This window comes from Periophthalmus magnuspinnatus, chromosome 5 (genome assembly GCF_009829125.3).
Source record: "Periophthalmus magnuspinnatus isolate fPerMag1 chromosome 5, fPerMag1.2.pri, whole genome shotgun sequence".
NCBI classification, from domain to species: domain Eukaryota; kingdom Metazoa; phylum Chordata; class Actinopteri; order Gobiiformes; family Gobiidae; genus Periophthalmus; species Periophthalmus magnuspinnatus.
This window is the reverse complement of record NC_047130.1, coordinates 23,366,474-23,379,687: the sequence shown is the minus strand read 5'-3', so window position 1 is coordinate 23,379,687 and position 13,214 is coordinate 23,366,474. Positions and strand designations below refer to the sequence as shown.

Below are 13,214 nucleotides of genomic sequence, written 5' to 3'. Positions count from 1 at the left end.
AAATCAAGGTATGAACCATAATAACAGACAAATCAGGCGCCTTTTTTCCCCGCGGTTGCTCTCGCTAGCATTAGCAACAAGTTTGATTGACAGTGTTGCTAAGCGCCCGCTCCCTGCTAAACCAGAGGGTGGGAAGGGACATTACTTTCAACAGCCTCGCTCTGGATTGGCTCTTTGGTTGCTATGATACTCGTGGTCAGAATTCCACATATGCAACTTGGCTCCAAATTGGCCTCGATGAGCTTCATTTGACTGGAGCAGAACGCTATGGGTGACGTCACACTAGTCCACTTCTTTGTTCAGTCAAAGGTCCAGACTCTAGATTTAAATAGCTATTTCAGCGGTAAATCATCTAGTAAGACAAGATATCTCAAAACATCCTTAAAATGCTGCTGTACTCCACTCCTGGTCTCCACTCCTGGTCTCCATTAAGTCTCGATTAAACTCCAAAATATATGACGGAGTATAAGGGTCACTTAAATAAAAAAAAAAAAAAGCGGGTGCTACGAGAAAAAAAGTCGTATTTTTATGAGAGTATAGACTGCTGTGCGTGAATGAGTGACCAGTGCGTTGTGTGTTATGGAGAATTTGGAGCATTTTGTTCAGATAAACTTTCAACTGGGGTTTATGCACGATGAAATACTGTGTTTTTTAGCGCACCATCACCACACTGTCATCAGTATAAGTACTTTGAAGGGACACTGCCAGCATTTGAGTTGGTTTAGTCGGCGGAACCATACAGATTTAGAAGAAATAGCTATATCTGAACAAAATGCTCTAAATTCTTCATAACGCACTGGTCACTCATTCACGCACAGCAGCCTATATTCTCATAAAAATACAACTTTATTATTATTTTATTATTACTTTTATTCTCCTAATATTACGACTTTTTTTCTCGTAGCGCCCGCATAATTTTTTATTTAAGTGAACCTTATACTCCGTCGTAAAAATATATGTATTATTTTTCTGCAGTTGAGAAATTTCTGTAAATTTACCACAAACTTTAAAGTGAATAATCTACTTAAGTGCTGTCGGTTGATAACTTTTCTTCACACCTCAATCCTTTGGCACAGTACTGTATCTTGGACAGCTTGGACAGAACAAAATGGCTGACTTTATCGGAATGACATTGTAAAAGGGACGAAGCTGCAGACTGCCTTTGAGCCTTACTACAATTTTCATTTTGGTTATCTGTGTTGTATTAAACATTACATAGCGACTGTAGCCTAAGCTTGTGATGAATGAACGACAATAGCATTAGTCACAGTTTGGTCACTCATTGTCCAAGAAACAAAATTACCTAAAGACTTTGACTGTTAAAACTGCGCAGCTTTGACCCTTAATTAACATCCCAGAAAAGCTGCCACCATGAGAAGCTTATGTTTCAAACTGGTATAAGCTAAAACAACTACATAACTATGGTTTACATGTTTTTATTTTGTTTTTACCTGTTGCCGATCTGTTACTGTTTTCTTGCCATATTCGTAGCCTAAAGCTTTTTCAGCAAACTGGAGACTGTTATGTAGGTTTTGTCCAAATAGACTTGATATATTCACATTTTAGTTGTCACTTTTCATATATTTAACTGAAGCTTTGGTATTTCCCATTAAGTGGTTAGAAACTGTAAGCCATGTACACTTGGGATAATAGGTTGTTAATAATAGGTTGCTGGGCAGTTTAGTGCTATACTTACAAAATGGATTAACCTGACGATGACATTCGGATGATAATATGGCAACCCATCAGATAAATGCTAAAACATGCCCGTGAATGCGTTTTATCGCTACTTTTTTTGCATATAGTTTTTTGGTGTATGACTAAATATTCTAATCTTTCATATCTGCAGAATTTACAAACACATTATCTTTTTTTTTTTCCTCCCACCTCTGTCCATAACAAACATGCAGCTATGCCTTGTTTACATTTCCCAAAGCATCTCTACACCCCATGTACGACTTGTAGCTTTTCGGCTGCGTCCAATTACACTGAGAAAGCACTCACGCCCGGTCGCTCACTAGATGAGAGGGTGGCCTTCTGATCTCCCATTGATCAGCGCTGCGGAGATGAAAGCGGAGGTGCGTTTAGTGAACCCAAACTAATACCTTCCAGACAATAAGCGCAGCTCTGGACTGTTCTATTGTACCTTTATTAAGCCGTAATGACAGACGAATCAAAGGGCAGCGCTGAGGGAGAAGGTAGAGTTGGCCATGTTGAATGTTTTTGTTGTTTTAGGTCACTTGTCTGAAGCCCTCAGCATAACATAACGACTGTTATTTGTCACGTGGATCCAAATGATTGTGCTTTAGAACACTGCAAAATGACTATATCTACACTAGTTAAGATGACTTGAACTTGGTTTCTTATTTATATTTGCATTATCAAAAAATCTGAGACATTTGGTTGGAGACATGTACAAACAAAATTGCTGGTTTACTTCTTAATTTTTTCCCATTTATCCAACCTGCCCAATTTTTTATTTATTTTTTTGTTTTAGCTACAATTTTAATCCAGGCTTTGGTCATTTTAGTTTCTTAACATGAGATAGATTAGAAGATTGGTCTAGCCGAGATTTTTGTCAGTTTTTAAAATAATTATTTGTACATCTTAATGTTTAAACTTAAATAAACCCTTGGCTCATACTAGTTTGGCTTGAAAAAAATAAAATCACCTTAGTGGGGTGTCGCACATGAACGTGTTTGGTCCTGGTTTGAGCCACATTTAGCTCCTACGTGGATTTGGTTTGGACCTGATTTAGTCCAGGTTTAGTTCTTGGTTTAGTCTCTATGGTGTGAACACTTGCCAAGCTTTCCAGAAGATAATTTGTCTTAAAAAAATGCAGTAAAACCACTAAACGAGACATAAGACCAAATTAAATTAATGAAATGAACTGATGTAGATTTTTTTTTGCTGCGCAGCTTCAAAGTCTGTATCATCTGTGGCCTCAACCACACATTTAGTTTGTTTGTGAAGTCAGTAGTGAGTGCAGTCACCTTCAGCTCTTGGTTTCATGTGCGATCGGTGTAAAGGGCATGTCACAACAACACCACAAAAACAATGGCAAGATTTGAGAGCTGGATCTTGGGGCTTTATTGTGATTGGACAGAATTGAGCCACTTCGATGGAAACGGTGTATTCTAATCCTATAGTTTAAAAGTACATGAACTACAAGCGGCTATTCAAACATTTGTATTATTTCTATTATACACAGACAACGCAACGGCCACTTGTGAAATCATGTGTCAGTTGTGTGACATTGCAAGAACTTTTCTTAAGATTTTTCTCTTTTTTCTTAACTGTTTCCCGAGTTTACTCCATTTGCTGTAGCTTAACCATATCAAGCCCTACTATCGCTAACCTAACAGTGGATTTATGCGTAATTTTTACATTTAAAAAGCCCGCTCTGCAAAGTAAGGTATCTAGGCCTGCACAGGACAGGCTAAAATTTGTATTTTGCAGGAAAGTGTAAAATGTTTAATTTGATGCCGAAACAAAAGAGCCGTGTATCAATCCAACTATGCTCATTGTTGTTAAAGGTTCACTTTGTAACTTTTCTAGTGGAGGATCCGTCACTGCTTGCTTCACTCATTGCTTTGCATGGATGTTCCACAGTCTGGTTTTAAATGTATCTGGCATTTATTTACTTAGACATTTTTAATTATTGCTAATAAACCTATGTGGCTTGTGGTGTCACCTGCTTGTCTCCATGGAGATAAATACACGTTATGCTGTATTCCAGGCACAACAATCTAATCTCCATGGAGACAAGAAGGTGAAGGACCAGAATGTTCTGTTCAGCCCAAATTTTCAAAACTATTTTTATTTTAGTTTTAGTGATTTAAAATTATTAGGACTTTTCATTTTAGAATCCAACCATTCTACTGGACTAGTAATATTTTTTTTTACATTTTGCTTATTTGTTGTATTTTCAAATTCTGTCTTAGTTCATTTTGTCTCGTGTTGTCACTTGTCCCTGCCTCCTGATTCACTGCATGTTTTTCACATTGCAGTAGTGTCTATTTATTCTGCCTCATATGCGTAAATAACAGCTCAAATCACCTGGCACTAATTATTACAGTATTATTTGAATGCTTTAGGATGACTGGCCGGCTATCTCACTCGGGCAGGTTGTCTTACTCTGGCAGGTGACTGGACGCGTTCACAAAGAGCTCTTTCAGTTAAATGTCATAGCGGTAGTGGGGTGCCATTATAAAAACATCAAGGCTTCTGGACAGGCCTTGTTTGATGAAATGCAGGAGCTGGATTCACAAGAACTGATGCAACATTTGGCTCCCACTGAAGAGCAAATGCTTCACATGCATATTCTGATGATGTTCTGTTGGATTTAATATTGACTTGTGATGATGTATGGTACTGTGCAAGAAGCTGTGTGAAAATTCGGGGGGTAGGGCCCGGGGTTAGACTTTAATCTGAGCTTGATTTTAACTCAATCTGACCAGAAGGAACTGACTTAGCTGGAGCTACAACAGAAGAGCTGGTTTTGTGCTTTTAACAAGTCCCTTTAAAATGACATTTAAGTAATAAACGAGTTGGTCATACTCACCGTTTTTGAGGAAAATCAAATACCAAAAGATCATGAATAATTGTTTTGATCAAAGAAAGCTGAAAATGTGTTATTGAAATCCATTTTGTTTTTTTCTTAAGTTTTCAGACAGTTTAAAGTTATCAGGCTGTGTTTGCTAGTGTGTACGTTGTGTTACTATGGTAACTGCTGAACATTCCTTCATAGACATACATCCATTACCGCCTCAGTCACTGAAAAGTATTAATATGGTTTAAAAAAAAAAGAAGAAAAAATGTAATCACGTTTTGCTCTTGTTGACCAATTTATATTAGATTTTATTTTCTCTTATCAACATAAAATGGCTGTTAATACTATGCTTAATGAACATAAACAATACAGACTCAGTGCCATTTAACACACCAGTTTTGAGTTTTGTTCATTCAAAAGACCAGGATGTCCTTAATGATTAGAAATGATCAAAACTAGGTACTGCCAAGGCGCCGGTTCTATCTCACAATCTCAAATGGGAACACAAGCTATAGGTTGAGATCTCAAGACACAGTTTAAGCTGCGAAGACGTTCATGGTACAATTTGCGGTTGAAGTGTAAAAATACAGAAGTTTTGACCTGTTTTTTGGTTCAAATGTTTCAAAAAGTGGAGGTCATTTAAGTGTACAGATGTGATTGTTGGCATTTTGTCCTTGTGAATCCAATCCCTAAATTAGATTCATCATTTATGTATTTTCAGTTTGGAGATGTGAATCACCCACATCATTACAATATTTTAAGCTCCATCTGGGATTTTATTATGTTAAAACTCCTAGTATTTTTCACACTCACAACATTGTTTGCACAGTACTTTACATAAAATTGTTACAGTTGTAAATAGTTGCTGTTTATTTGAGCAATTTAAATCAGGTAAGATGCTATGTACACCTCTTACCCATGTTAAAGCTTCTATATGGTACAATGGTGCAAAACAGAAAGACCAAAACACATTATTTTTGCTGTATGGACATGTTACCTGTATTATTTGTATACTCCTGAGAGTTTATTTATCTACATGAATATTTATGAGGAACCATATTGCTTTGCGAGAATATGGAGTACGTATTTGAATGTTTCTGCTCTGTAATTATCTCTAGACTCCTATTTTTGTGACTGAAATCTGTAATTATTGTCATTAAAGTGACTGTTCAAACACTTATTATCTATTTGAGTTATTTCATTCGCAATTTATTTTTATCTCATAGTCTCATTCTTTTCTTAACCACTGAGATATTATGAGACATTTAAGGCTAGTTTATTTGTAGCGGTGTCAAAATGGTTCAATCCTGTCTTAAAGGTGCATTTTCTAACCTTTTCTGGACAAAGTTTTGCCACGTGCTTGTATAAAAACATCTGTAGTTGACTAAATACACAACTCATATGTTTAAAGTCGTGCTGTGGAACATTTCAGGCAAAGAAAAAAAGATCTCCGTGGACAAAAGCTGACAGTGAACACCCCACTAGAAAAGTTATATAGTGCACAAGTGAATGATTTCATGATGCAATACACCCAATGGAGTTTATAAAAAGTAATTTTATTAGGTTAATCTGCACAAATGACTACTGAACAATAGAAAAAAAAGATTAATTTTAGCCCGTTAGTGCAAGAGTGTGAAAGTTAATGTGCTTTCAAATATGATTTATGAGGCCTTAGCTGTAGCCCTCTAATAATAAGTCTTTTTGAGAGGTTTGTTTGATAAATAATTTAAAAAAAAAACATGTATCAGAACTGGCTTGTGCACAGTGGTCACGGTGTAATTCAGTAGACAATACCACACACACTGGTTTGATATGTAGTGAATTAAAACACAAATAGTACTATCAAGTAGAAAAAGATGTTCATGGTTGGAAAATTGCATTACATAAAATTGCATTGATTTACAAAATTAAATAAACTGTTAAAATAATAGGCTTTTCTTCATTATAAACCTTTGCTTTCACCTTCGATAGCACCATCACCGCGTACAGACGTCATCGTTGCACTGCAAGAAACAAAAAATATAATTCTTACTATGAAATACATTTGTTGAGGTATTTTTATGTGAAAATGCAAGTACACTTGGAATTGACATAATCATTTGATGACTAATGTAGTTTGATATAACAGTTACCGCACAGACAGTTATTCAATAAACCAGCGTGCTCTGTAATCCAAGCAATATGGAGGTAGCTCACTTCCTGCTTTTTATCAGTTCAAAGGAGACAATAGGGTTGAAGATGTACGCTTGATCTGATTCCCGAAGTACTTTTATAATAGTCTATTATTAGGTCACTCCTCAGAGAAGACAATGGTGAAGTGCTTCTGTCATGGCTGCCCTGGGATTGACTAGAGATGTGGCTGTTATTCTGTGCCAACGGCCTACCAAACCACCAATTACTCAATTTTGTGCAATGATTTTCTACTTATATCCCAAATGTTTGGCTACATTTGGTTTACAAAACTAGCTTAAAATGAGGTTTACAGGTTATTAATCTAAAAAAAAATACCTGAAAGGTTCCACAGTATGGTACGTTTCTATTGCTATGTATTTAAGCAAGCCAAGTTACATGTAAGATCTGCGTAGAGGCAGACCTGCTCCTAAATAATACTTTTTTCAAGGCAGTTTTGAGCAATAATACATCTGTTATGGAATAAAAGCAAGACACACATGGCTAAAACCTTACATTACAGACAAAGCAATAGTATCTTTATGAGACAAGCAAGTGGTTGACCCCCCACTAGAAAAGTTACATACTGCACCTTTAATTTTCTCACAACTTCACAGCAATTACTTTAATAAAACCTCTTGATTCATTTGTATCATTATCGGCCAGTGACCTCAGTCCCAGATTCAATCAGGACCAGAAAAAGACTGACTGCTGTCTGGACATGTGTGACGTGGGCAGTTATGGGAAAACCCGCAGGGAAAGAGCAGAGGAACCATGTGCTGGGTCAAACTGCCATCCCAAAGAACTGACAATCACAAGACATACCAAGTATTAGGCCCATGACTCATAAAATGTCAAACTCAAGTTTGGATTGGCTAGCAGTTTTATAAAGATGGACAATACGGTCTTTCTATGAAGAGTTGGCATGTTGTCCTTGACCTGTCACACTACAACACATTTTGACGTTTTGATAGATGAAGTTGTGATAAAGTCATGTATTCATCTACTTATAGATTCTGGAAATTGTTACATCAACCTGCCCAGGGACTACAGGTGGAAATGGGCATTTTCTGCTGTAACTTGGTACCAAGCATCTTTGATTTTGGTCTGTCTTTACTGTACACTGTCCATGTATACATAGAAAACTTACATACCAACTACGATATATTGGTACTGAGGAATCTTGCAAGCAATACTGAAACTACTATATGAGTATAATCCCAGTAATCCTTTTAAAAATAAACAGTATTATTAAAAGGCATGAGCTGTATCAAATATATAGCATAATTAACTGATAATTAGCCAATTACTAATTATTCAACTTTCTGCAGCCCAAATATTACTGTATTACATAAAACATAGCAAAAACCTCCCCAGTATTGAAACAAAAATATACACACGATAAATTCTGAGCCCCAAAATATTTAGTTCCAGCAACAGTTTATTGAAGTGGATATAGTAATTATTGTGACAGGCCTTGGATCAAGCTAAAACTACACGAGGCTAATTCTCCACTTATCAGTACTCTTTACCAAGATCTGGCTTTAAAGGTGCATTATGTAACTTTTATGGTGGAGGGTTTGGCACGTGTCTCCATGGGGATGTTGTTGGTTTGCCTGGAATGATCCACAATGTGGCATTTAAGTCATCTATCTCCATGGACACAAGCAGGGGCCTCCACCAGACCAGTTAGAGGTCAGATCTGTGGAGAGGCCACCCCGCAAACAGTAAAAATTCATCTCACTTTTTTTTCTTCTCCCCAAGTAACTGAATAAAGTCTATATTTATTAATTGAATGACATATTGTAGAACACTCCAGACAAAGCTATACCATCTTAATAGACAGAGATAGATATAATCAAGTGGTGGATCCCCCTCCAAAAAAGTTACATGCTCATTCATGGATCATGTTTTGTTCTCATCTTTGGTATTTGGACCTGAATCCATAAATATATGACTGAGGTTATAAGACAGAACTCATGGTGAGATTATCAGGTTGTCATCTGCAGACCTAAATGACTCAAATAATTCTGATCATTGACAGAAGGAGTTTGTTTGTGTGGAGAATGTGATTAGACCGATGCTGTGGTAATGACATTAGCTTAAAGGATTTGTTAAGGCTATCACACAAGGCCTAAAGCATAAACTGGAATAGCATGTGTGAAATCTAACTGTGAACAATGACGTAAAAAGGGACTTTACTCTTAGATCTAACGAAGAAATCAGCTCTTTGTGCCTTTGATATATATTTTTTTTATTATATTTGTTCACTACAGCAGAAATAGTGAGTATGTAAACACGGTCATGTGCCTGTGATACGGGGGATACTCGATGAAATGGATTAATAAAGTTTACATTTGATAAACTTGAGAAAATGTTTTTGCACACTCAAAAACATCAAGATTGATCAAGATGCTTAAGAAAAATTATGCTTTTCTTTTAATGCAAAAATGTAATGTTTTGAAATATTATGCCGAAACTGGAAATGTGTGTATAGAGTAGACTGCAACTTAAGAAAATAATTTGAAATAACAATTGTACTTTTCTGGTTGAAAAAAAACATCATAAACATTAATAACTACTTTTTTTTTTCTATCTTTCAAGTTTGTATTGTTATAAAGTGGATTAGTGTGATGGATTATGGAAACTGATTTGTATCAAATGTACTGTATGAATAAATAGGATGAATTGGTCATTAAAAGAACAGTAAATAGATGCTTGTGTAGTAGTACATCTCCAGACCTCCTTATCAAAGATTAATCTCATCAGATCTCAGAAGCTAAGCAGGGTTGGGCCTGGTTAGTCCTTGGATGAAGACTCCAGGGAATACCAGGTGCCACATTAGGGCGCCAGTGGCAGAACTGCTGTTGTGTCCTTAGGCAAAGCACTATAGTACAATAGTATCTTACCACCACCAAGTATGAAGTGAATGAAAAATGCAAGAAATTGTTAAGTGACTTTGAGCATTTGGAAAAGTGCTTTATTAGACTAATTTATTATTATTATTATTATTATTATTATTATATCTTACCACAGGTTTCTGTCCGGCCTGCACTGTGGCTGAGATCCCCACAGCCTTTGAGATCTCCTCCAGAGGAAGCATGTCTCCAGGAGAGTCCTGGATGAAGTGCAGTAGGACTTTCTCTCCACCTTAAAAGCAAGACCACAATCACAGTGTTTTTGCTTTGCTCTTATGCTTTAATACATTGATTTTAACCAGAGTGCCTTGAGGTATTGCCAGGTGTACTTGGAAAAATTTGTAATTTCAGTAAACGCAAACATGGATTTTTTGGCCCTGTGTAACTTCTGATCCAAAACAGAAGGCAAGACAGTCACCACTGCCAAATTTAAATACCCTGACATAGTGGCATGGACAGTAGTTGCTAGATTATATACCACACTTTTGTTTTGGGGGTTTGCAGCAGAAACTTATCAACCAAAAAGTGTGCCATGACTCAAAAAAGGGTGGAAAACTTTTCAGAACAATAATATACTATCCTGCAACACCAGCCACTATTTTTTTTGTTATCAAATGAGCTTGTCAGACACAGAAGTACATTAGAATATAGGTTTATATAATGGCCCATTTTCAAATACCGTGACTTAAGAGTAAATCTCTGATGTTGGAAAGAGAGAGCGGATCCAAGCAGAAAAGCAAAATCAAAATGTGAATGGAGGAATATCTATAACAATATCGCCCTCTAGAGGAAACACACTGAAATACATGTGACTTCTAACATCTATGCGTGATATTTATTGACTTGCATCTTGCCTTGTATTTTTAAAGTTCTATATGAAAAATAATACTACTGCATTTCATAGCATAGTTCATCTCAAGAAGGACTCTTACCTTTATTCACAATTAGCATGCCTCCACTTTGAAGAAGGTCTCCGGAGAAGTTTCCTTGAATTCCTGCTGCATTTGCCTGATATATAAACAGTAAATTAAAAATATAAACATGAAAATACTACGCACAAAAAATGTGTTGTGTTGTGTGTTACAGTTTGACTTGGACTTTATAGAGAGATTCTGACCTTTGAGGAAATGTCTCGTACTTTCTTCCCCAGAGCAGCAGGAACAACACTGAGAGCAGTGTATCTAAATGAAAATACAGAATATGTGTTTTTCATTATTGTCATTATTTGTAATGTAATGTAATGTGAGTAAGCTAAGTTACCTTTTAAAGCCAAGGTCCTTGTAGCATTTTTTCTTCTCATCCACAAAAATAGCTAAAAATAATGATGATGACATGTTAGAGTCAACTTCCCATTTATAACATTTTGATAATATATGAGTAATCCTCTGGTATGCTGTAACAGGAGTGACTGGAGTGGAAAATTACTTGTCAAGTACAACAGTTTATTTTTAGGCTGTAACATCTCTAAAGTAGAGTCAAAGAAGTATTATAGTAAGAGCGCCTTCTCTCCTTGTTTCTCCATCTAGAGTGATAGAGATATCTCATAAACTATATACCTTTTATATTATTAAAATAAAATACAAAAAGATCATTCCTAATACAATGAATAAAAGTATTCTAGGAAGAGTCTGTTGTGCAATTGGGCTACTGTGACCAATGAATTTCATCTGTGGATCAATAAAGTGTAAGCACAGTGACATGAACTGTGTGTGTGGTTTACCTCCTTTAAAAAAGCCTCCTTCTTTAAACTCTTGTAGCCCAAACTCTTCTGGACCAACCCCAACCAGAGATACACCACTGGCCTTCAAATCTGGCTCTAACTTGCTGATTTCTGATGCCATCCACCGGCAAATCTGGCAACCGAACCTACGAAGGAAGAACAGCACCACTGGTTGGTCGTTCCATAGAGACTTCAGCTCCACTGTCTGCAAAAAAAGGAACACCCAACAACAATAATAGTTTAAATTTATCTTACCTATCTACCTTATTTATTTATTTATTTTCTTGATTGATTGAATCATTCAATAATTCAATACAAATACATACTTGTATTAGTTGACCTTTTGTGCCCTCTGACCCCATGACCTTACCCATACTTTACCAATACAGTCTATGCTCGCAACCCATATCTTGCAAAATATTATCCAGTTGATTATATGTGGACAGTAGGCTATAATTATTCATTTCTGTATTAAAAACTATTACTAATTTTCAACCAAACTTATATTAGAAGTAGTACAGAACTGCTATAAGGAAAAGCCTACAACAATAAACTACAAATGTATGGTGCTAGTCATAAAACTTATATCATTTTGTGGACTTTACCCTGGAAGACATTACACTCTTCCCCTGTCAGAAAATCAATATGGTGGTGGCATATGGGACCTTCTTTATGCAAACATTCAGATTTTAAATTCACAATAATATATCAGCGTGTAAATAAAAGAAAACCATGAAAATTCAATCTAATTTGCCACCAGCTGCTTAAATTCCTTAATGACAGTTGCGGTGTCAAAGCACAGTAGTGGCACCAATTGCATAAGTTAATGGGGCGGTTTATACAATTACTCTCAGCAGGGTTGAAATATTACTTCTCCCTATAGACTTTAACAAGACCCATATGAATAGATATGCATAATTAACACAGTATTTTGTTATGCAATTAGAAAATTAGCAGCTAAATTGCTAATAATAAACAATTATAGTATTACCTCCCCCGTCTCGCTCTTCAACGTGTTGTTTCCGATCCTTGCGAGGTCAATGTTAGCCATTTTAACAAGCAAAAACAAGTCAAGACTATAGTAATGCTCTGATGTGGTCTACACTACAAATCCAGAGGGTAAATAGCTAGAAATGCGTTGATAAATGAGTAAAAAAAATCCCACGCCCCTGCAACAGTTGCAAAACAGCTACATCCGCATACGCCCACTAAAAGTGAAGAGCCAATCACATTACGGGAGTCCTGAGTGACTAACCAATCACTGATCAGTATTAATGTAAAGAGGCGGGGTTAAGATTTGGTAACTTTGAGCACGTGCATGTAAAACGAATCAAAAACCTCATTATTACATTTAATTACCGAATTCGACATTACGTAACCAACAATAAAGACATATACTAGCCTTTTTAAAGAAATAATAGCCTATAAAATAAAGCTCGTGGAAGTTATTCTGTATGGCCTGCTATGAGTAGGGGTTACATGAGGCGAGTTGTCAGGTCCTTGTTTATTGTGATGGGTTGGGCTCCATTAAAAGGCTGCTTGTGTATCCATTAAAGAAAAATATAAATGTCAAACCAATATCTCTCAGATGTGTCCCATGTAAATATCTCTGAAAATGATAAGACTTATAAATGAGTCCAGTGCTTACATGTTTAATGTGTTTCATTAATTGTTGAATTAGTTAGTTAGTTAGTGTTGGCCAGTGGAGTACGAATGGCTATTTAGCCTTTTTCAAATCATGTAGGCCTATCTGATACAGAGCACAGGGGACTAACCCAGGGCCCTATGCTCCTCCCTGTGAGCTAGAGGTGAGATACGCCATAGCCTTTTCAGTTATTAATCCATCACATGCCAC

General features: G+C 36.4%; 1 protein-coding gene across 1 annotated transcript; it reads right to left on the bottom strand.

Moving 5' to 3' along the window:
- Positions 1 to 6,202: 6,202 nt before the first annotated feature.
- prxl2b (peroxiredoxin like 2B) lies at positions 6,203 to 12,552 on the bottom strand. The gene is made up of 7 exons (XM_033966554.2): positions 12,351 to 12,552; positions 11,360 to 11,564; positions 10,900 to 10,951; positions 10,757 to 10,820; positions 10,572 to 10,647; positions 9,753 to 9,871; positions 6,203 to 6,555 (listed from the first exon to the last, which is right to left on the bottom strand). Exons 1-7 carry the CDS (start codon positions 12,408 to 12,410, stop codon positions 6,529 to 6,531), a joined length of 603 nt encoding a protein of 200 aa, XP_033822445.1. The 5' UTR covers positions 12,411 to 12,552; the 3' UTR covers positions 6,203 to 6,528.
- Between the last annotated feature and the right edge of the window lie 662 nt (positions 12,553 to 13,214).